The 22,760-nt window shown below is 56.7% G+C and overlaps 1 protein-coding gene across 15 annotated transcripts in view; it reads left to right on the forward strand.

Annotated features, from left to right (window-relative positions):
- The window catches only part of FOXP4 (forkhead box P4), a 62,442-nt gene that overhangs the window by 21,638 nt on the left and 18,044 nt on the right, over nt 1–22,760 (forward strand). For 6 of the 15 annotated variants that reach the window (XM_074925368.1, XM_074925365.1, XM_074925364.1 and 3 more), the window contains exons 1-4: nt 850–1,148; nt 10,002–10,091; nt 18,173–18,295; nt 20,290–20,376. In XM_074925368.1, the coding sequence (XP_074781469.1) occupies nt 948–1,148; nt 10,002–10,091; nt 18,173–18,295; nt 20,290–20,376 (501 nt within the window). In that variant the 5' untranslated portion in view covers nt 850–947. Of the gene's footprint in view, nt 1–849; nt 1,149–10,001; nt 10,092–15,835; nt 15,942–18,172; nt 18,296–20,289; nt 20,377–22,760 lie in introns of those variants that run through there. The other 9 variants (XM_074925359.1, XM_074925360.1, XM_074925358.1 and 6 more) reach the window with 4 other exon arrangements.

Raw genomic sequence — 22,760 nt, forward strand, 5'->3', positions numbered from 1 at the left:
AACGGGGCGACAGGCAGGGAGAATTCACAGGGATGAAACCCATCCGCGGAGGCAAAGGGTTGCGCTGTTGCCTTGCGGGAGGGAAGCCCGTGATCGCCTGAAATGAAGTTGCAAGAGCTGCAAAACGCAGCTGCCAGGGGCTTGTGCGGGGCTGGAAACACGCCGTGTTGTAGCCCCTGCGCTGTGTTGAAGGGCGAAGCGCCCGGCTTGGTCCTTCGAGGGCATCCGAGGGGTATAACAGAAGGAGGGGGTGCATGGAAATGTCTGGGAGAAAGAGGATTTTCTGAGTGATGTTTTCTGGAGTGGCGCCGCGCTCTCGTTTTGCCGTGTCACGGCTCCGCGGTACCTTTGGGCTTCCTCGACCTGGCAGCAAACTTTCTGCCGGGTGGTTTTTCCTGCTGGGAAGTGCTGGTTTGCTGGGAGCCGAAGCGCTTTGTGGAAACGTGTCAACTTTGTTGAGATTTTCACGGTGAAATATATGGCACAGGCTCCACGCTGGTGCAGCCTCACTGAAACTTCAGCTTTGCTGTCTCCAGCATCTCCCAGTGAAATATTTTTGGGTTCTGTCAAAAATGCCTGGATTTAGGGGTTTTATGTCTTGAATCAGGCTGGGAGAAAGCTGGAAATACGGTGTTTTCCGAATGGACATGGGCTGTGCTTGCCTTGCCCTGGTGCTGTATAGGGCTGGCAGCGTGTTCATGGTAGCTCACGCTGCTGCACGTTTTTTTTTTTTTTTTTGGGAGTAAATTCAACGCAGCTAAAACTGTTTGGGGTTTGACATCCCATCCCTACATCTCCCTGCCGGACCTCACAGGGTTCGGAGATGGGGCAGGCTGAGGATGGGGTGTGGGACAGGCGGTGGTGGGGGTGCCAGCCAGGGATTTCAGACTCTTTTCTCAACCTCTGCTCTCTTCTCCTTCCTCCTCCTTAGGTCCTGCTAGCAAGTCATGATGGTTGAATCTGCCTCGGAGACGATACGGTCCACTCCCTCCAGCCAAAACGGGGTCAGCAGCCTCAGCAACCAGCCCGATGGCGGTGGGGGCGGCGCGGGCGGCGGCGGAGGGGGTGGAGGGCGCGAAGGAGCCACGAGCGGGGAGACCAACGGCGAGATGAGCCCCGTGGAGCTCCTGCACTTCCAGCAGCAGCAGGTAGGAGGGACACCCCGTTTCCTTCTCTTACACAAGGCAACACAGAACTGGGTCATTTGAGGATTTGGTTTTGGGGAAACACCCCATTTTAACCTTCCCCTCGCCCTTGGGGCTGGCCCAGGAGATGGGTTGTGCCAGGCTTGGTCATCCCTCTCGAAGCTGGGGTGTAAGTGCTGCCCCAAAAAGCAGGTGCCTGTCCTTTGGGGTGCACAGCCCTCTGGAGATGGAGCCCATCTATCCATGCAGCTCGTGCGTGGTGCCTGCTGCCCCAGAGGTGGCTGTGTTTTGGGGGGGGTGTCCTGCCTGTGCTTGTGGGGTCTGCCCGCTCTGTCCCCCATCAGGGTTGGGAAGGTGGTGCAGGGAAAGGAGAGGGCTGTGAGGGCAAAGACCTGTCGGCTGTAAAACGAGGAGCAGGTTTTCTCTGAGTCTGTGTTTGGTTATCCAGGTGCGTGACCGTCAGTGGTCCCCCATTTTCTGGGGCTCCTGGTGCCTTCAGCTGAAGAATTAACCTCACACACGTGGCCAAAAACACGTGTGACCGTGAGGTGCATGCAGCAGCTCTGTCCTTGGCTGTGCCCCTCAGGGAGCCTGTGCCCGGGAGCTGCGTGGCACACGTCTCTCCTTGCACCATGCACGCCCGGGCGGCCGTGGGGAGGGGGGACATGTGTGCGTGCTTGCAGGTTACCTTTCAAAACAAACTTTGGCAAAAACATAAATTTTCCTCCTCGGATACTAAATAAGGCAATGATCCCTGCCTCGTATGGAGATCGCCTCCCTGAGCCATAAATTCCAGCGTGAAAGCTGTAAAAAATTGCTGTGTCTGATACTTTAGTAGTGAGTGCTGTAAATCCATTACCTGAATAACAGCCGTTTCTCACGCAGTTAAGCCCCTGTTCCCCTGATCTGAAGGGTAATCATGCGTGTAATGCTGCTGCGAGTCACCCCTGCCGAAGGAGCCGCCGCTCGCTCCCCTCCCCGCGCCGAGGGCGGCCCCGAATTTCGCTGAGCGGCAGCCGGAGCCGGGGGTGAATAGGAGATGCTTGTTCCTGCATGGCCAAAACGGTGCAAACCAGAGGGTGGGCAAGCGTGGTTGTGAAACGGGGTTATCTCCTCCAGAAAATAAGGAATAAAGGGGCTTTAGGCGATGCAGAGCGCTGCTGCTGTTGGCACATCCCTGTGGATGCTGCTCCCTGAGCAAACCCGGTAACTCCTGCCCTGCCCGAAGCACAGGTGATGTTTAATTTCACCCTTTTGCATTTTTTCTTTTGGATTCCTGGTGTAATTCCCCTGGGAAACTTGCCGGCACGTGGAATTATTAAGGCAGAGGGTTTGGTAAACTTCCAAAAACAAATGACATCTGCAATGACAGCACCTTGGGGGGAAAAAAAGGAACCATCCCAAGGACTATCAATCTTCATGCTTCAGGGAACAGGCTGAGCACCAGCTGGGGTCAGGAATAAATGTCCCCATATATAGAGTTTTGCACAATTAGGTGCTTTATGAAGGCTTTACACCATCCTCGGGAGCATCCAGCATTCGCCCCTTGTTGCAGGCAGGCTCTCGGACCACTGGGCTATTCCCGTCTGACAGCTCCTCCGTCCCAGCTCCACCGCAGCTCCTGAAATGTCGGCACTCAATCCTTATTTAACTCTATGAAATTCCTAAGAAACATTAGGAAGCCCGGAGGGGTGGAAATCCACCCCTCAACCACCCAACCTGGGCTTGAAGGGCCACTGGTGGCTTAAAACTTTGTGTCCTAGGGGTTTGCTTGGTTGATGCAGCTCCCCAGGGGCCCGTGCTCTGACCTTGATTTTGTCTGGATTTGCACCTTTTGGTGAAAGGTTTTGACTTTATTCCGTGCCTGCAGTCTCTCTGCTTTTGAAAGGGTGAACTCAGACAGCCCTTGAGGGGCTTGTTTGCAGGGACTGCTTGAGTTAAAACTCTCTGAGGAGGCTTTGCGGAGGGGAGTGCCCTGGGTGAGAGCTTGAGGGGAGGTGTGTGTATTATAGGGTGCTCAGGGACCCCCCCGAGGCTCTTTGCTGGCCTCTGAGGAATCCCCAGAGCAAGAGGATGCTGGTGTCCAGCTGCACCAGGCTGGCGTTGCCCAGACTGGGGTTGCCAGCTGCAGCGCTGGCTCTGCTTCACCGCAGAGCACGGCTTTCTGTCACCACCCTCAGCTGTGCCTGGTCCGTCTGTCCACCCTGATCTACACGACTTCAGAGCATCCCGTGGCCCGGAGAGTCTGGCGGGAGAGCGGGAGCCCAGTGGGATGGGATGGGGAAAGGACATCCCCCTCCTCAGCGGGGCTGGAGCATCCTCCTCCCTTCCCTTCCCTCCCTCCCTTCTCTCCCTCTCCCCCCAGCCCAGGGGATGGCGTTTGGGTTAAATCCCTGGATTTCAATGGTGGGATTCGGTTGAAAAGCTTGAATAGCGCGCGCCCGCATTGTGCCGGGGTTGGCGGAGGGGAGAGGTCGGCCGGGGGCATGGGAGGGCTGCCCGCCGGCCGGGGTCTCCCACCGCCGTTGCTGTGGGAACGTGGCGAGACCTCCAGCGCGCTGACATCCTCTAACCGGGCTCCAAAGGGCCCTGCCGCCTTTGCACATTAATGAGTTTTTAACGTGGGGGCCGGCTCCTCTCCCCCCCCCCCGCCACGCTGGGGCCTCCCCCTCCCCGTAATCCTCGGTGGAGGAAGGTTGGGCAGGAAATGGGGGCAGCGGGGTGATGGGGGCGTCACATCCCTGCCATGGGAGAAGGATGGGGGATGTCCAGCTTGGGTATTGGGGTGCAGGGCTGCGTGCTGAACGGGTGCTGCTCCCCCGTGATTTGGGTCTCTCCAGAGTTCCCTTGAATTCCTGCAAAAAATCCTGGGTCTCCAATTCTTATCTCTAACTCTTATCTTTAAACGGGGTTTAAAGCCGTGGGGTGCGGAGGGGCTGGGTTTTGGGGATCGTTACAGCTTTGGGGTGCAGAGGGTGAAAGCTCAGAGGTGCTCGTAGTAGGGATGTGCTGGGGGAATCGTGGGGAAAGTTCCCCGAGCCCGGCAGCCGCACGGTAGCTCTTTCCAACTTGCAATCCCATGGAAAAGGAGCCATCTGGAAAATCCAGCTGCTGTAGTGTTGTTCGGGTTTTTTTATTATGCAAAAGAAAAAAAATATTGCCGTTTATGGCAGACACATGTCAAAGAAATGTTAAGTTATTAAACAAAAATAAGACTTTTTTTTTAAAAAAAAAAAGAAGCAAATCAGACTTTTTTGGTAGTTAAAGAAGGGTGTGGATGGGGGAGAGAGGCACTTCTCTGCCATAGGAAAGATACCGTTCCATAAAACATGTGATCACATCTCAAATATATTGTGTAATCCGCTATTATTAGGGTATTTAAGATAAAAATGAGACCAGAGCACTTAAGTGAAACTCATCTCTCTATTAGGTTCCTTGATTTATATTTCATATTTTACTGAGTACAAATGCAGGAGGGGTTTTCTCCTTTTTTTTTTTTTTCTTTTTTTTTCCTTTTTTTTTTTTTTTCCATGGGGTGGGATTGTCAGGAGCTTGTTCCTTGTGTTCTTCATTAGTGGAAATGGGTTTAACCCCTCGCCTGCGAGGATTGAAGAGTCAAGAGTGGAGGAGTAAAGTCCAGAAGCATTAGTGTGTGCAGCAAAAGGGTGAACAGCTGGGGCCGAGAGAGGCACAGAGCCGATTGTAAAAAGGACTTTTTTTTTCTTTTTTTTTCTTTTTTTTTTCCTGTGAAGAATTGTGTCATTTTTGTTAATTTTGATCTCTTTGAGCCATTTGGTTCTGGTTAAGCAAGACTGGGGCTGGGCTGGGTGGAAGTGCTTCTCAATATGGCATCATTTACCATTAATATCCATCTAAAAATATCCGTGTGTGTGTGTTGTTTTAATAGCTCTAATTCTGGAATGTGACGATGTCATTTTTATGAGGTTAGTGTAAAAAATCTTTTTCTTTTTTTTAAAAACATTTTTTCATCCCTTCCCAACCTCTTTCTTACCCTCCAAATGGAACAGAGGGAAAAGGGAAGATACAGACTCTCTTTGTAGATCCTCTTTCTGCCCCCTTCCTTGCAAAATTCTTGGTTTACTATCATTTTTAGGGTGGCTTTTCGCTCAGTGGAGGTTAAAACCCCATGCAAAGCTTTGATCCTGTCCAGGTGGAAAATCCCTTGGCTATTTTTGGGCAGCGGTTCCCATCGTGGGCCGGGTGAACCCGCTCCCCCTGCGCGGCAGGCAGCCACCACGCTGCTTTTGGCTCCGGCAGCTGGAGCGTCCGGGCATAATTAAAAAGTACACCCTCGTAAAATAAAATACCTGGTAGAATAAGGTAGTTTTCAAATACCCCAGGCAAGATTTTCCATTGCCCTTTTTGATTTCTTCGGGAGGCTGGGGCTTGTGCTTTTAGAAGGACCCATGGATGTCTCCATCCTTGCCAAACTTTTTTGAACCTCTTGACCTATTTCTTCCCAACTCGACCAGGAAATGGGAGGCTTCGCAGAGACGCAGCTCGGGCAGGTTTTGAGGAGGAAAAGGCAGTTGCCAGACACGGGTGAGGGCTTAACGTAGGGGCTGAAGTGGGATGGGAGCCGCTGTCGCCTCTCCCGAGGCTTCTCCATCGCTGGGGCCTGATGGGACCTGGTGTTCCCCGTGGGAGAAAGGGAAGTTTGTGGCATTTGCTGTGGGGCAGGCAGCCAAAAGCCGTCCTGGAACACCTCCATCACGTACAGGAGTGGAGGTGTGGAACCCCCCAGGCCTTTGGGGGAAGAATTAGTGATGATCGCCAGGTACGTTGGGCAGAAGCCGGGATGACGGGCTGATTCCCCGCTGGAGGATGAGAAGTCAGGGCAGGGGAGGATCCAGCCTTGGTTTATCCAGCAAACTGGAGAGATTTGGTGTCTCCAGGGAGAGACGAACATCCCCACAGGCTGGGTACCCCAGGAGCCCCCTTCCATGGCAGGGAAACCTCTGCTGCCACGGGAGCAGCTCGGAGCTGGTCCTGGCAGTGTGTGCTGCCTGGACAGAGCCTTCCCCACGCCTGGGATTCGTCCCAGCGGGGTTTATTTATTGACCCTGTCCCAGAACACACCTTCCAACATCTCTCCTTGCAAAAACCTGGTGTGTGATGTGTCCCCACGCAGCCTGGGGTAGTTGTGGGCCACCTCCAGCTAAATCTGGGTCACCATCCTCTTCCTCAGCTTTGAAACGTGTTGCTGCCGCTGCTCTTGGGGAAGGCAAAGCCAAACAGCATCAGCTCTTGATGTAAGTGTCTGAGACATTACAAAACTTTTTTATGGGATAATTTGCTGATCAAAGGGAGCCATCCAGGAGCATGATGAATTTGACACAACTCATTCGTTCCTAATTACGAGTAACGTGCTAATGACTCTTGAATAACACCATGCAGCAGGATACAATTTTATATTTTTTTTTTAAATCATTTTTTCTGCGGTTCGCAGAGCCAGGAGGTAGAAGTCCACTCCCACAGGGGGAGATTTTCTCCCTTCTGCTTTCGCCTCTCACTAAGGAGAGGTTGTGGGTGCTGCCTCCCTCGCTCAACCCTGCGGAAAGGCTTTATCCCCCCAGCACTGGGCTGGTCCTCCTGCCCTCTGGGATGGGGGTAACAAATATAACACAGGGCTCTGCATCCAGAAATTCAATTCCGGGGGCTCCACCTGCCTTGTGCAGCTGTGCAACAGGTTTGCAGGCCTGGGTGCTGCCAGCCAAGTCGTCCTTCGTTTGCAGGCTGAGCTGAATTTAGGCTTAAGTGGAAATCGCTGCTGGGTGGTGGGGAGGAAGGGAGGGGGCAGCTCCGGGGCGCTGGCAGAGAGGCCCCTGTGAGCAATTGTAAGGCCGTGTCATTTTTTTTTTTTTTTTTTTTTCCTGTAAATCTTGTAATTTCGTGCTTCAGAGCACAACAAAGTGAGAGAGCCAGCGGGGAGTGAATTAAATTCCCCCCTGAGAGGCAGCGCGGGGTGGGCGGCCAGCGGTGGGGCTGAGCCAGCTGGGCACTGGGGATTCAGTGGCACCCATGGGCCAGCCAGGATTTGGGTTTAGAAAGAGAGATTCTGGGAGAGGTCCTGCCTAGCGCTTTGCTTGGGTGCTGGCATGATGTCTCTTCTGTTTTTCCCCTCTTGGCTGTATTTTCCATACCTGCTGCAGAGATTTTTGTTGGGCTGGGGCAGGGACTTGCCTGACCTCCGTGAGATGGTCCTTACAAACACCAGAGGAATTTCACGTGGTGCAGATGGAAGGACCAAATCCCTGCAAACCTCTGTCAAACACGTGGAAAATGAGGTAAAGCTCAGGCAGCCTGTGTGCACACACGGGACGCAGCCAGTGGTCCAGCACCCATCCTCGGGTGGGTGCTGTGGACCTGCCAGCTCTGCTACACGCTGGTGCTGAGCAGCCATCGATTGAATTCCTCCACCCTTGGCTTTTAACTGGAATTACTGTTTTCATTTCAAAAAGTAATTAAAATATCAGACCTTGAGCTGTCATAACTGTCACATGGTTTTTGTGTTCACATTACCGATGCACATCTATTACTGTTAATAACAGGGAAATAACATGCACACAGAGAAGCGTTGCCTTGTGCTGGCTGCATCAGCTCTGGGGCTTGGACCACGGGTTCATACCAACAGTGATTCCCAGCAGCAAATCGCCACGTTTGTCCTCAAGGATTTTATTTTTTTAATCGTTTGGATAAAGTGAGTTTGCAAAGCTGGGGGTCACGCAGTTTTTGAGCATCCCCAGCAGCTGGGGTGCTCGGGGAGAGGCAGTGGGACAGGGCAGCTCTGGGCACGCTGGGTTCTGGCTGCTCCTGGGTGCAGCCCCAGCGATTCATGATGTTAGGATCCCATCTGCTTTTGAAATTCCTGGGCTTTTGACTTTCTTGGGGCCGTTTGTTTCACGCACATGGTGACAAAAAATGCAGCCGGGCAAGGCAGAGAGTGCCCTGCACTGCATCTGGGGCACAGCTGTTGGGTTTGCGTCCCTTGCTAGGAAATGATAATGGTTTTTTTAATAAAAAAAGTAAGGCTGCGTCTGCTAAACCATCTGCTCACAGGCTCCAGATTCTGCAGCAACTTTAAAATTACCTCTTATTTTGTAAGTGCGCTTCTAATACCTGTCCACATGCAAGGAGTGGGTCAGATTTATCCACAAAAAAAAAGGTGACGCGGCTCGGACACCCTTTGCTTCAGATCTGTTACGCACACTCTTCCCGAGCAACCCCCTGTGCGTGAAATGGCACCGCTTGATTAAATGCAGGTGGTGAGTCTTTGTGGGTGCTCTGTCGAGCAGCTCTTTAAGGGTGCTGTGGGTGCTCCTTGTTTCGCAGACGTTAAATAAATAGCGAGTGGGCTGGAGCGGTGCGTTGAGGTGCATCCACACCATGGGCGATGCCGCGCCGGTTGGCAAGCGGGTTTGGCAGGGAGGGATGGAGAGGCGGCGTGCGGGCTGGGGGCTTTCTTCTTTATAGCTGGAAATGCGGAGAATTAACAAGCGGCCCTTTCTTGGGGCGTGCGGCCACCTCCTGGAAGCCGGGGCGGTGATTTACGGCCGGGGTGATGACAGCCGGGGGAACCCGCGGCACCGCCGAGCCGGGCCCTGACCCCGCGCCGGGCCCTAATGCAAACCTGTCCTGCAGGCAGGGCTACAATGACTTGGTTGTTCAGAAATGTACCCAAAAAAAAAGAAAAAAATTCTTTAAAAGCAAAAATAAGGAGTGTACGAGGAAGCAGGTCTGGGAGCAGCAGCCGGGTACCGCAGGGTTGTTTTCCTTAGAGCTTTCTTCCCTCTCCTGGCTCTCTGCTCCTGAATGAAGCTCCTTTTCTCGCCCTCGGCCACGCTCGCCTGTGACCAGCCAGCTCTTCTGCTGGCTCGCACTTGCTCCTCTCTCTTCCTTGTCTCTTTGCAGGTTTTTCCTTCATTTCACCTGCTTGCTTTGGCTGCCGGCACTGCTGTGCTCACTCACGGCTGCTTGTGCCCGCGTGTGTTTCCACAAGTGTTTTTTATCAATTTACATCGGTTTCTCCCACTTCTGCCCGTTGTGTGACATCCCAGAGAGACACCTTCATCCCTGCACTCAAGGGAACCCATAACTCTTTCTAGGCAAACACCCATAAAACCAAGCAGGTTTCATCTTGGTCGCTTGTGCAAGTTGCTGAACTCCTCCTGCATCACCATAAACTCCGTGCAGACGTGTCCATGGATTATTAATTCAGGGTGTCAGCCTGCACTTGGCCTGACCCGAATCTGGGCGGTGACTGGGACTTTTTGGTGCTCTGGCGTAACAATCAGATGTAAAATTAAATATACACGGTAGCTTTGGCCACAAGGGATGTCAGCTGCAGCAGAAACGTAGCGGTGGCTCCGTGCAAGGGTGGAATAAATCAGCCGGGAGCCGGCCCCTCCGCCGGACCTTCGGTCGGGTGCTGGTTGTGCCCAGCTGGGGGACGCCTGTGCCAGGACTGGGAGAGGCTGGGGGTGACCCCCGTGAAAAGCTGCCAAAGGCACAAAGTTGCTGGAGCTGGTGACTTGCTGAAGGTGGGGTGAGGGTTTGTGGAAGAGGATAGGATTGCCCCCAAGTCCCCATGGTCTTCCAGGGGTTAGGGAGAGCAGTGGTCTGTAACGGGGTGTACTGGTCGTACTGGTGTGGCAGGACAGAGCATCAGGGAGCGCTGCCCTTCCCCCCTGAATCAAGCCCACAGAGAACCAGGCCGGCCGGCCCCACGTCTGGGTGCTGCTCTGGGGAGCTGGAGGGGCAGTGGTGCCCTGAGGAGGGAGGAGGAGTAAGAGGGGCAGCCTTCCTCCTGCCCACCCTGCTGTCTCTCTTTTGCAGGCTCTCCAGGTGGCACGCCAGTTCCTGCTGCAGCAGGCCACGGGGCTGAGCTCCCCCAGCAGCAATGAGGGCAAGCAGCCGGCGGTGCAGGTGAGCCCCAAAGATGTGTGTCCCCCCCCCCGTCACCCCCTTTTTGGGAAGGGCTCGGCTGTAAACTGATGCTGTGGGAAAGTGCACGTGCAAACGCACGTCGCCTCCATCTCCGGGATGATGAAAGCACACCAGGAGCCCATAAAGAGTTAAATCCCCTGTAAACCTCCAGAAATTTCTTGGGGGTTTTTTGGGGTGTTGGGGGGGTGTGGTCCCCATTGTGTGCTGGTGTGGTGGGAAAGGGGAGGGCTGGCTCCAGGCGGGGTAAGGGAGAGAAGGTCACTGTGTGCCACTGTACCTTGGGGACAGCATTTTGGGTAGGGAGCTGCTGTTTTCCAGGGTCAGGGCACCCCAGGATTGATGGCGGGTGCTGTGAGCAGGGTGCAGGGGCTGGATAAGGGACAGTCCTTTGGGGCTGGAGCCGGGGCAGGTCCTCCAGCATGGGACAACCGCTGGGACAGGATAAAGGCCCATCTGGGGTGGGGGTGTGTGTGGCACGGGCAGGAAAACGGGGCTTTGGGTGGGTACAGCACCCTGCTCCCATAAGGGAGGGGGGACCTCCCCTTTGCTCTTCTCCTCTGCTAAAGGGAAGGGGCAGAAAATAGGAAGGAAAGGGGCAGAAGAGGGCTGTGAACCTGGGGAGAGGGGGAAGCAGAAAGAAGCAAAGCCCAAGCGATGGAAAGTGACAATTTAAATAGCTGTGCGGAGGGGCTCTCCCTTCAGGCTAATTAAATTTATCGGAGAACAGCAGGTTACCTTATTAGAGCCACGTGGGTTTAATTAACAAAGGAAAGTAATTAGCACAAGCGCTCTCAGAGCTGGAGGTCCTCCCTATGCCAGGCTGAGCCGGTGTGGCAACGTGAGGGTGGCGAGAGCCGGGACTGGGATGGGCAATCGGTGGCTCCTCTCCCGGCTTGGCGAGCCACATGGCCAGGGCACGGCTGAGCCTCAGCTGGCAGCAAGTGCCATCCCGGTGCTGGTGGCACCGGGGGGGGCTGAGGGGGAGCCCAGAGCCCCCCCAAGCTGCTCCATCAGGTTGGGAAGCAGCAGCCGGGTACGAGCAGTGGGAATTAGTCAGGGCTTCTGCGGCACAAACAGGCGGCTTTTTCCAGTGGTGCTTGCAGGAAGGAAATGCAGTCACTGCATGGAAAATGTCTGCGAAGGACAAAGGCAGCGAGGGTGAAGTCAGATTCCGGTAACCGGCGCCTCGTTCCCCTCCATGGGTGTGTGTCCCTGCCTGCGCTTCTTCTCCTGCCTGCACTTCTCCTGCCTATCCCTTGCTGCTTCCCTGGCTGCGATGCTCACGGGCTGCGCTCGCTCGCCGCTCGCTCAACATCCCGTTCCCCCCTTCTCTGCTTTCTCTCGCCTCCCCTCCCTGCCCATCTGGCCGGCGGCTTTGCCGGAGTGAACTGGATCTGCCTTCCTCTCCCCTCCTCCCTTTCTGTGTTGCAAAAGGACTTGTGAAAGTTGTAGACGTGAGTCAGAAATAGCTCATAACTCAGCAGCAACCGGCCTCTTCCTCCCCCCGGCCCCGCCGGCCGGCCGGCAGCTGGAGCGGGATCTGACCGAGGGGAGATAGAGGATTAAGCAGACTCCTTTGAAAGGAAGTTTATCTAACGGCAGAGTGGTGTGGATGAGACTGGCCAGGCCGGCTGGAGGAGGAGGAGGAGGAGGAGAAAGGCTGAGTCCCAGTGCAGCAGCCGCTGGCTGGGGAGGGAGGGGGAAGCGCACCAGGACTGGGGGACTCACTGCAGTGTTTTGGAACTGGGGTGCCCTCGCTGTGCCAGCCCGGACCCCCACCAGCTGCACCGCAGCCCCCCACGGCTGGGGGCTGGATTTCCACATCCCTCAGCACCAAAAACACAGGGTGCTGCCTTTCCAAACATGCTCCCCCCCTCATTTTGGGCTGGGAGAAGCCATTTCAGTGGCCTCTCTCAGCTCCCTGCCAGCCGGTTCCCGGCCCCCAGTCCCAGACAAAGGAGCAGGAGGGTCCCAGCATTGGCAGAGAGAGCAGGACTCCCCCTCACCCAGCACCCGACACCCAGGAGCGCTGCAAATTCCCCGGCCTTGCCAACACCACCCACTTGGGTTTGTGGTGAGCAGCTCCCTGCCACCTTGCTGATGGGGATGGGACGTTTGTGGGCCACCAAGCCAGTGCGAATATTAACAACAGTGGGTGACAGCACGCTCGTAAAAACAAACAAGGAGCTGCTGGGCTTGGTAGGGATCTTGGGGTTCTTTTTTTTTTTGAGTATGAAACCCTCTCACCCCCCCAAATGCCTGGAGGTGCGTGTGGAGAGCCTCACAGCTGACACTCGGAATTACAGCTGCATGTAAAAAAACCCACCAAAAAAACCCTCCCTGAAACATTTCAGAATGATTTTACTTCTTTGCATCTTTAAAACTATTAGAAACTTGCCGAAAAAGTGTTGCATTTGAGGCCTTTTGCCGCAGATGGTCTGCAGGGTGCTCCTCTCCGTTAGGCTGGTTGGGAGCAGTGGATTCCCCCCCCGGGATCCTGCCAGCGTGGGGAGATGCTGCCGGTATCTGCCACGGTACGAGGTGCTGGAGCGTGTTTGGAAAGGCAGCAGCCCGTGTTTTCAGTGTTGGGGCATTTCTGGCTTGGAGGAACAGCTGAATCATGGGGTGGCCCCTTCGGGGTCCCTTCCCCAGCTCGGCCCCCAGAGCTGGAGGTTTCCCAGCCTCCAGCGGGAGCGACTTGCTGAGGTTAAAAAGCCTCTGAAATGGGAGAGGGGCTGAAGGGCGCTGAGGGAAGGGGAGAGGAGTTTGGAGCAAACTGCGGGAAATTGCTTTTCTTTTGTCTGCTGCGGCGGGGAGGGCAGCGGAGCAGAAAAGTGTATTTTGTTGATTTGAAACTTGAGTGAAATGGGTAATGAAGACAGATCAATACCAGCCCTTCTACGTTCCCTCTCCAGGAAAAAATACAGCAGCCTGTCCGTCTCGGCTCACGCGGTGCTAGATTTTTCTATTTGAACTTGCAGCACCGCTGTCCGTCCCCCATCTCCTCCTGCTGCTCCCCCTCCTCCTCCCGGAGCCCCCAACTCTGCCAGCCCGTTGCCACCACCACCATCCCCGCAACGGTGGTTTGGATTAACGGGGGAGCAAAGGATTCGCCTCAGCGTGAAAAAGTCACTTCAATCCCTGCAGGTTTCATTGGCGTGATGAGCTGTGCCAGCACCCTGTGCCTGTGGAGGAGACGTGCCCCCCCGAGGGTCCTGCCCGAGCGATGCTGGGGGGCAGCAGCTCACCCCACGCCGCGGCAGGGCCGTGCTGAGGAAGGGGCTGCCAGGCACTGAGCACTCCAGCCCTCTCCTCCACCACGAGCATCCCCCAGCCAGTTCCCTTTCCACTTTTAGCGCCTGGCAGCCCGATTATGCATGATTAGTGCCTCCCCGGCGGGGCGCGCTGCGCTAACGAGGAGGCACCTTGGGTTGAACACGCAGGGGATTGATTCCCCCTTTTCTCTGCGTGGAGCTGAACATCAGGGGCTGGTTGTCCTCCACGCAGCTACGCTGGTGCCCCTTCACCTGCTCACCCTGTGCTGCTGCCCTCCTCCCGACACCACCACCCAGGGCAATTAATCCTTTGGTTTTAAAGCTGTTCAAATTATTCATAAAATAACCCCACAGCCTCAAAACCCAGCCTGGCACATGGAGCAGGAGCTCCCTTGCAGAGCTAGGTTTGGTTTTTCCTCTGACCCCGGGTAGATTTTGGTCCGTCGTCTCCGTCGTGTGTTGGTAAGGTCCAGACATGGTGTGGGGTGAGCGGGGAGTAGAGCCTGGGCAGTTTTTGGGTGGCCCTGGGCCACCCATCAAGGCACATGTAACCCTGGCTGGGGCTCCACTGGTGTCAGTGGCATTGCTGCCTGGCCCCGGGCGTTGGAAGCTCTTGCAGACGCTCTGAGCCAGACGAATCTCTGAGCTCGCCGGGGGATGCTGAGCACAGGGAGGGACACGTGGAGGTGCCTGCACGCTTTGGCTGGACGCAAAGGGAAGGGTTTGCTCTGCTCCAGCTGCGGCAGCTAGAAGTGGGTGCTTTGGAGGGGGGGATTTGCTCACCCCTGCCCCTAAAAACAGCAGACCTGAAGCTGCTCTTGGTGGTGGCTGTTTCCCCACTTCTGTTTTCGGCTCCCGGCCTCCTTTGCCAACCTCGGTTTGTTTCTGTTGGTTTTGGATTTGAAAAAGGTGTTTAAAAAAAAAAAAAGAAAAAAAGAAAAAGAAAAACAGCGCAAACATGTTTGCTGTTGTTTTTAATCGGGAGTTAAAACCCGAGATTAGATCAGAGACAAGGACGCACAGTGCCTCGGGCCCTGCGGGAAGCATCGAACACCCCAGGAGCTGGCGGGCACCCACCACGGGGAGAGGTTTGCCCATCCCAGAGTCCCCCCCCAAGTCAGTGGGGATGGGGAAGGACGATGTGTGGGCTGCGCCTGCCCTCACGCAGGAGCTTGGACGTGGGGTTTTAGGTGGGGACATGGAGATCCTCCTTCCCGTAGCGGCTGTGGCATGCTGCCCCCAGCTCCCCAGGGACACGGCGGCTCCTGCGGCAACGTCCCGGCGTGGGTGATGGCGCAGCGGGGAGGTGAAGGTCGGTGCAGGGATGCTTTGAGGCTGAGCAAACCACAGGCTTGCTCACACGCCCCAGGCTGATGAGGGATGTCCCGGCTCCCACGCTGTGCCAAGCCAGCTGTCTCAGGGGTCAGGAGGGCGGCCGTCCCTCTGATGGCAGCCCCGCAGCCCCGAGAGCCAAGACGGGCCGTCAGGCCGTGGCTTTCCCCGCTCTGCCTCGTGGCTGGGAGTTGCATTGTGCTTCCCGTAAAAAAAAAAAAAAGAAAAAAAGAAAAAATCTAAGAAAAATTTAAATAAAAGCATCGCTCCCCCATCCTGCTGCGTTACGCCTGGCCAAATCCTGTTTCGCTCAGCCAGCTTTGGCAGAGTTGCTCCACGCTTACGCTGAGCGCCGAGTTTCCCCTGTAATACCCGTCTCGTTTTCCACCCGCTGCCTGATGATCCGCGTCCGCCCCGTCCTCTGGCACGGAGGGATTACAACCGGGACCGCCTGGAAAATCACCCCCTCGAGATCCCGCTCGCCGGTCGGAGCCGCAGCGCCGGGGCTTTCTGGGAGGCAGCCGGAGCTGTTAGTAAGCAGTTTTGCGGAGTGGCAGCCGGCCAAGGAGTGAGTCAAACCCTTCCTGACTCGGTGTCTGGCAGATGCCAGCTCGTGACGCGTCGGCCGGGGACCAGCCGCTGCTGCGGGGCCGGCTGCCGGGACCTGCTTCCCCAGGGGTTTGTTGCCTGCGCTGCGGGACGGTCCCCAGCTGCGCTGGCACCTGGGGAGGGTCTTTGCTGCGGGGTGCATGGGATGGAGAGGAGGCAGCTAACCCCTCGTCACCTCCCTGGGCTGCTTTGCTCGTGCTTGGGGTGTTGACCGCTGTGAGCACCTGGATTTGAGCTTTTGAGGTGACCGTTGCCCCCCTGTTATCGGGGGATGCCCCGTGACCAGGGCAGCACTGCAGCCTCCCTGGCACCAGCGTGGGATGAATGGCCACAGTGGGAGCAAAACTTGCTCTAAATGGGCATTTCTCCAAAGTTCCTGCCCTCCCTGGAAACCTTAGCTAAGAGGGGGATGTTTTCCGTGCTGGGGGGAAATTCTTCATAGGACTTTGGCGTCCGTCAAGGCTTGGGCAGGCAGCAAAGCCCAGATGCCCCTCGCAAGGGCCGGCACCGCTTCACCCCGTTCACACCTCATCCCCTCGCAAAGCCGTCGCCATTTCCCCGTGTCAGCTCCGCATCCGAGCGCGGAAGAAAAAGCCATTTAATGCAGACAAAGGTTGTATGAAAATATAATTCTGCTTTTGTTAGCAGCCATCAAACTCTAAAAAGCGTCGCTTTTGTTTTCTTGTAACATTGTGAAAACCTCGTGTCGGATCGAGAGCTGGGGCCCTCTCGACTAATCGCCTCTCCTTTGTGTTTTTAGATTATAGGGGCAATTAGTGTTGTCAAAACCTCTGGCAATTCTCTTTGCTCTTGACAGGGTGTCAGTCCGCTGGGCGAGAAATGGAAGGTGTTATAACTCTCCGGTAATTAGGATGCCTCCGATTTGAAAATGCCAGCAAACGTGTACGAGAGGCCGCACGGCGGCAGTGGGGGCGGGGAGGCCGCCCGGATGGGGGATGCGGATGAGCAATTAATTAGGGGCTCTCATTCCGAGCACGTTGCCAGCTGATGAATTGGCAAAGGGAAATTAGCAGGATGCTTAGCTCCCAGCGAGCGGGCGCGCACCCCGCTCGCTCTCGTCTTGCCATCTTCGCGAGCTTCCCTCCTTCCCAGATGTTCGCCGAGGGCTTTGCACAGCTGGTTGCGAGCACCTGAGCTCTGAAACAGCAGCTCTTCACCGGTGCTGGTGCTGCTGGGGGGGAGCTTGGGGTTCTCTTGCGGGAGCTTTGCAGGTCTTTGCTGGAGATGCTCCCGCAGCCTCCCGGGCCCTCCACCGCCAGCCAGGCTGGTGCAGGCGCCCCAGCAGCAGCCCTTGGGTGTGAACACGCAGCAATTAATCAATAACTCTGACACGAAGGCAGCTGAGAGGGGATCGCCGGCGACAAATAAAACTCGGGCCGCTTGCGACGCCTCCCTCCAGCAAAATGCCTGAGTAAACAGATAAGCCGTTGCAATCTCCCTTGAAGGTCAGCGTGCTCCAGCCCGGCCGGACGCCCACCATGGATGGGAGGGACTGCGTGGGGCCACCCCCGGGGTCCTGTCACCGCTCTGTGTCCCACTGAGGGTGGCTGGTGGCGGGGAGACAGCCCTCAGGGTGGGCAGCAGGTCCGGACTGGGAGTCTGGGCATTGCTGGGGGTCCTGAGCAGGAGGGGCTGGCGGGTTCCGTGCTCTCATTTGGACTTTGCCAGGTGCTCTGAGGCCGGTTGCTTTGTTTCTCTGTCCCTTGGTCTCTGAGGTCCCAAGACCCTGGAGTGAGGGCATGAGAAGTCGATCTACTCTGGATTGAAACTGGGTCCTTGGCTTGCACCAGGAGCCTGGCCTGGGCTTTGCCGTGTCCCACACACCAAGGAGTTCCCTCCTCCTTGGGGTCCCCTTGAGGAGCCTGAGGGTGCCAGGCAGGGGCCAGCAGGAGGCTGCTGGTGGCCCACTGACTCTCCTGCCCCCAGCTAGCAGCAGTAGGATAAGGGAGCATCTAGGAAGGGTTATTTAATTACAACAGAGGCACAACCCTGCCCAGAGCCTGGGGAAGGGGTGGGCAGAGGGCTGGCACAGGGCAGCTCTTGATGGCCGTGCTTGGGAAGGCGGCACTGCTCCACCTGGGCAGGACCGGGGCTGGGATCCATCACTGACACCTTCCCCGGCTCTCTGGCGCTGTGCTGTGGGGGTGTGGACCCGTGTTATGATAACCAAAGGCAGGGGTTGGCAGGTTTTCTCAGCCCTCCCTCCACTTGGCATGGTAATTATGTGAGTTACTGGTGTCATCTGGAGGTAAAGCTTTGATGTGTCTATGGAAAACCTGGTAACCTCTTCCTCCGTGCTCTGCTTTGCAGAGTTATTTGGGTGATCGGTATCTTCCCGGCTTCCCTTGGTGTTTCCCTCCTCCCTGCATCCTCCGGGACCCTGAGGGAAGGAGGGGTGCCCGGCACCTTTCCCATCCTCGCAGGAGGGGAGGGAGCTGTGGTTTGGAGCTGGCTGCCCATGCACCGCTGGCTCCTCTCGATGCCTAATTCCCCCAGCTAAGCGGCGTTTAAAGAAGACCCCACGGGCAGAGATCATCCTGCTCACAGGGTTGGGGAGCTCGTGCTTTTAGAAAGCTCCACCCCAGTGCCGGCAGCATTGGAGGGCACCTCCCTGCCATCACCGTGTCCCCAGCGGTGGCCTCAGCATGCCAGGACAGACCAGTGGCCAAGGGCTTCACCCAAAGGTGACGCAGGGATTGAGGGGGCACAGGCGATACCTGGGGAGAGCCTGGGGGGTGGGAGGCACTTGGAGGCTGTCAGTATTTGTAGAAGGGTTCTCCGGGGTTGGAACTGGGAGTGGTGATGTGTCCCTCCTCTCCGCAGGTCCCCGTGTCCGTGGCCATGATGTCCCCGCAGATGATCACGCCACAGCAGATGCAGCAGATCCTCTCGCCGCCCCAGCTCCAGGCCCTCCTGCAGCAGCAGCAGGCGATAATGCTGCAACAGGTAACGCTGGTCCCGGGCTGGCTGTGCGTGGGCTGGATCCAGCCCAGCTCGATCCTTTCCCGCTGGAGCATGTTGTGGGCAGGCAGACGTGTCCTTTCCTCCCCGAGCTCCTGGCTTCCCCCGACATTTATTTCCTTGGGGATTCCCAGCACGTCCACACCAAGAGATGAAAAGAGCTGAGGGTGCTAACGGTGCCGGCAAAGCCAGATGCTGCTGCCCTGAGTCAGGGTCTCGGAGCTCAGAAGGCTCCTGCCTAAGGGCTGCTTTGGGGCTGCCCAGCTTTTGGGGAGAGCTGGGGTCAGGGGTGGATGCTCTTGGCTCGACGGCTCACAGCCGCTGCCTGGGCTTTGGGGCAGGTGCCTGGGTCCGGCTCCAGACCTGAGCGCGTGGGTTTGTTTCTCACGGCCCTGCTCAGCTTTTCCGGAGCGCTCTGTCAAATGTAAAACGAACAGGGAGGGAAGAAAAAGGAGGAGAAGAAAAAAAACAAACCTCAACTCCGAAACAAAACAGGTCTGCTTGGGTAAACACCTCCCGCCGGCGGGAGGGAGAGAAGGAGAAATCCCACAAGCATCCTCCACACCCTTCCTCCTGCCCCCAGTACCTGTTTACTCCAAACAGGCTGATAAGGATTCAAGGTTGGCCCCAGGGAAAGAACAAAGGGTAAACACTACCCTGGGTGGGTCCTTCTCCAAGCCTCTTTGGAGCCGGATAAAGAAACACGTTTGACTGCAAATTAAACAACCCAGGCCGGAATAGCTCGCATTCTCCACCAGAAGAAAACCAAACATCACACCTCTCACCCCTGACCCAATGTTCCCGCAGCCCCGCTCGACCATGTTGCAGAGACCTGGCTTTGATTGGCTTTCGGGTAAACACCCAGGCTTTCCAAACCTGTTCGCCGACAGAAAAAGCAAAGTTGCTGCTGTCAGCGCTGTCAGCCCCGAGCTGATAAAGGCTTCCCGGCATCCAAAGGGGCATTCCTGAGCCGCCGCCGTCGCCCCTGCGCAGGGGTACGGGCCGGGTGGGAGGGGGCTGCTGGGTCTCGCTGACCTCCCCGTGCCTCTGCCCCCCCCGCGTGCAGCAAATCCATCACCAACAGTTTATTTAGGGGCTGGAGCGAGAGCTGGCGTCAAACGCCAGCAGGTCCCGGCGCTGCCTTCTGCAGACTGGGACCCTCTCTGGTGGCTCATCGCGGCCCTGGGGTGTTTCTCTCTGTTTTCGTGACCCCTCTGTTCTGGCTGGGGTGCTGTGAGGAGCCGGGTTGCCTGCGCTTTCCCGGGGTGCCAGTGAAGGGGGGTGCCAGTCTGAGCCCCCGGTGATCGTGGTGCTGCACCGGCCAGACCAGGGGCTGGGGCTGCTCCTGGCCCTTTCCCAGCTGGGAGCCCCCCGGCTCTCACAACACTTTCCAGGAGTGTTTTGGGGTCCCACCATACTGAAAATGGGGTTTGTCTGCGGCTGAAACGCTGTGTTACGTGCCAGAGCGCCTGGGCCTGTTTCGCTCAAGGGGCTCACCCACCTCCTGGTGTTTCATATCCCCCTCTTGAACAAAACCTCCGCCAGTGCAGCTGCAAAATCCCCAGGATACACAGGAATTACTGAGCCGGGGGGTTGTGACCCTCCTTCCTGGGGCTGGGCAGGGCAGAAGCTCCCGGACCGGCTGGTGGTAAAAAGTCAGGGCAGGGTGTCGGTGTGAAAACGAACAGCAGGTTTGGCATTGGTGATGTCTGGAGATTTTACTTGCTGTGGGGATCCAGGGCCCTTTGGATTGTGTGCCCAAGGTTTCTTCTACAGCCGTGACACCTTCAGCGGGTGTTTTTCCTCTTAACCTGCAGCCAAGAGCCTGCCCTGGTGGCACGGTGTCAGGAGCTGGCATGGCTGTGGCAAAGCCCGGTGCTGGGCACGGGGTAGTGCTGGGCAGGGAGATGCGAACGGGGTGTTTCTGCTGCTAATCTGGCTTCTCTCTCCCCTCCCGTCCCTCCCTCCCTCCCTCCCAGTTGCAGGAATACTACAAGAAGCAACAGGAGCAGCTTCACCTGCAGCTATTGACACAGCAGCAAGCCGGAAAGCAGCAACCCAAAGAGGTGAGCTCACGCAGATGGGTTCTGGGCCATCAGATCTGGCAGCAAATAAAAGGGGGACCAGCACAAAACAAGGTGTGTGTGAATCCCAGCACCCAGGGCAGCCGGCTGGGAGCCAGCAGGGATGGGACACGGGGGCATCCTGCTCCTGGGGGGGTGCCAGGGTGGCCAGTCAGGGCGCTGGGAGTTGTTGTTTCTCCTCCCTATTTGCGATCTGGCACATGCACCGAGCTGCATCGTTCTCAGCGCCGCGTCCTTGTCGGCGCATCTAGAAACTTGGGGCGGGTGTGGGGAGCAGTGAGGGTGCTGGGTGTGGGCTGGCAGCGCTGCCGGACCCTCCCCAGTGGGAGGGACAGGTCGCTGGCTCCCCTGGCACAGAGCGAGGGCTCCCCAAATCCTCCTCGCAGCGGGGGCTTGGCTCAGCCCTTGCCTGACTCGCTGGCCCTGCCAGGCTCTCGGCACAGCTCGGATCGGGCAGCCCAGTCTGGCAAGGAGGCAGGCAGGTGGAAACCCAAACCGGGACTTTTCCTGCCTGGAAAGGTGGTTCTGCAAAACCCAAACTGTGTGAAATAGCAGCAATGCAGGAAAAGGACTTTTCCAATGGGAGCTGCTCAGGCAGGGGATGCTGTCTGCCCCCCGCGACCGGGTCAGCAGTGGTGGGTCCTTTGCTGGGGAGGTGGCTGCATGGTGAAGTGTTTATGCTGGTGTGATTGCATCAGTCTTGTATAACTCCCTTTACCCAACAGTTTTTACTGTCCTTTCCCATAGTAACACACTCGGAGGCGTACAATGCTTAATTTTGGGGATGTGCTGGTCACACGGAGGCTGAGGGTCAACCCCGACCAGCATCAGGCAGACAGCATCACTCCCATTTTTTTTAAAATATATTTTTGCCCCTCAATCTTCCCAGATCAGTGCACGGGGGGCGTATTTTGCATTGCACGTTGCTGCTTTATGTCTGGCATCACTGCTGTCCTTCCGTAGGCTCCCGGCACAGAGGGACGTGGAGCTGAGCTGCTCAGTCCCTGTCCCCGGCCGAGCATCAGTAGCTGATAGCTGATGATAGAAAAATGGGGTGCTGGGGGTGTTTGTTGCAGTCACCCCTCCCGAAATCCATCACCCTGATTTACAGCACTTCTCAGCACTTCAGCTTTCTTTTGAACGAGAAAGCATTTAAGCCCAGACTGTGCAGTTGGGTGGCTGCAGTGGGGGCTCGACAGCAAAGCACCCGCCGGCGCTGGGGGAATAGGGCAGCTGGAGCAGCTCGGGGTCAGGCCGGCACCCACTCGAGCCTTCAATAGACTTTGACCCGGGCTTTCATTGCGGGATGTCGGCGTATTTACGCAGCGTGTGCAGGGTCAGGCTTTATCAGAGCCATCTCCAGGAGCTGGAGTAGCTGCTCGTGCACCAGGAACGGGGGAGGCATAAATCTGAGCTTCCTCAAGGACTTTCCTCTTGGCCGTGGCAATGTTATATTGCGACAACGAATGGGGATATAATTAAGCTTTAACAAAGGGCTTGCTTAGCGGGCTTCTGGTTTAAAAAGCGCGTGTTAACTTTTAATTAAATGGTACAGAGGAGATGAGAAATTTATCCACTAAGAAAGTCTGAGTGGCCAGCGGGGGGTGGGTGGGAAAGGGCATTAGATGCTGCTGCAGGGGTGTGCATCCAGCTCCTGGCAGCATCACCAACCCATGGCCGGGAAAACCAGCGAGGGGGTCCCTGCGAGGGGATGCCACCAGTATATTCCCCTCCCTAAAACCCTCGGCCAGGCTTTGTGGTGTTGGCTTCACCCCATGAATTTGGGCGGCTGCTATTAATAAGGCAGGCGCTTGCCTGCCGGGAATGGCGATGCCGTCGCTTCCCCCGACGGCGCGGGGAATAGCTGGCGTGTCTGGGATGCCGCCACAGAGCCGCTCTTGGCCAGCGTCGTCTCCTTCATGGAAATCCACGGCGGTATTTAATTACGGCCCCGCTGCAAGGTTTGTAAACCGAGCGCCTTCTGCTTTCCCTCTGCTTGATTTCAAGGACTCGCCTCGGTGTGGTTGTAAGTCAGCGGCTCGTCTGCGAGCGCAGAGGGGGATCAGCAGGTGGGGACGGCTTTGTGCCGCCGCGGTGCCGGGAGCAGGGAGCAGCATCTCGTGGAGGAGCGGCTCAGATCTCCCCAGGAGAAGCAGCGCGGCTGGAGGTCCCCCGGCGGCTGCAGGGAAGGGGAGAGCAGGGAAAAAAAAGGAAGCGTGGAGGATGGAAACGTGTCGGAAGCGCCTGTCGGCAGCATCCTGTCCCAGAGGATGCGGGGGGTGCTTTGTGTCCGCGGGCTGCGAGGGGCTGCGCTGCCGCGGGGAGGCACGAGGAAGGGGCCGAGCAAGGAGGCTGATCCGAGCGTC

Source organism: Athene noctua, chromosome 23 (assembly GCF_965140245.1).
Source record: "Athene noctua chromosome 23, bAthNoc1.hap1.1, whole genome shotgun sequence".
Classification (NCBI taxonomy): domain Eukaryota; kingdom Metazoa; phylum Chordata; class Aves; order Strigiformes; family Strigidae; genus Athene; species Athene noctua.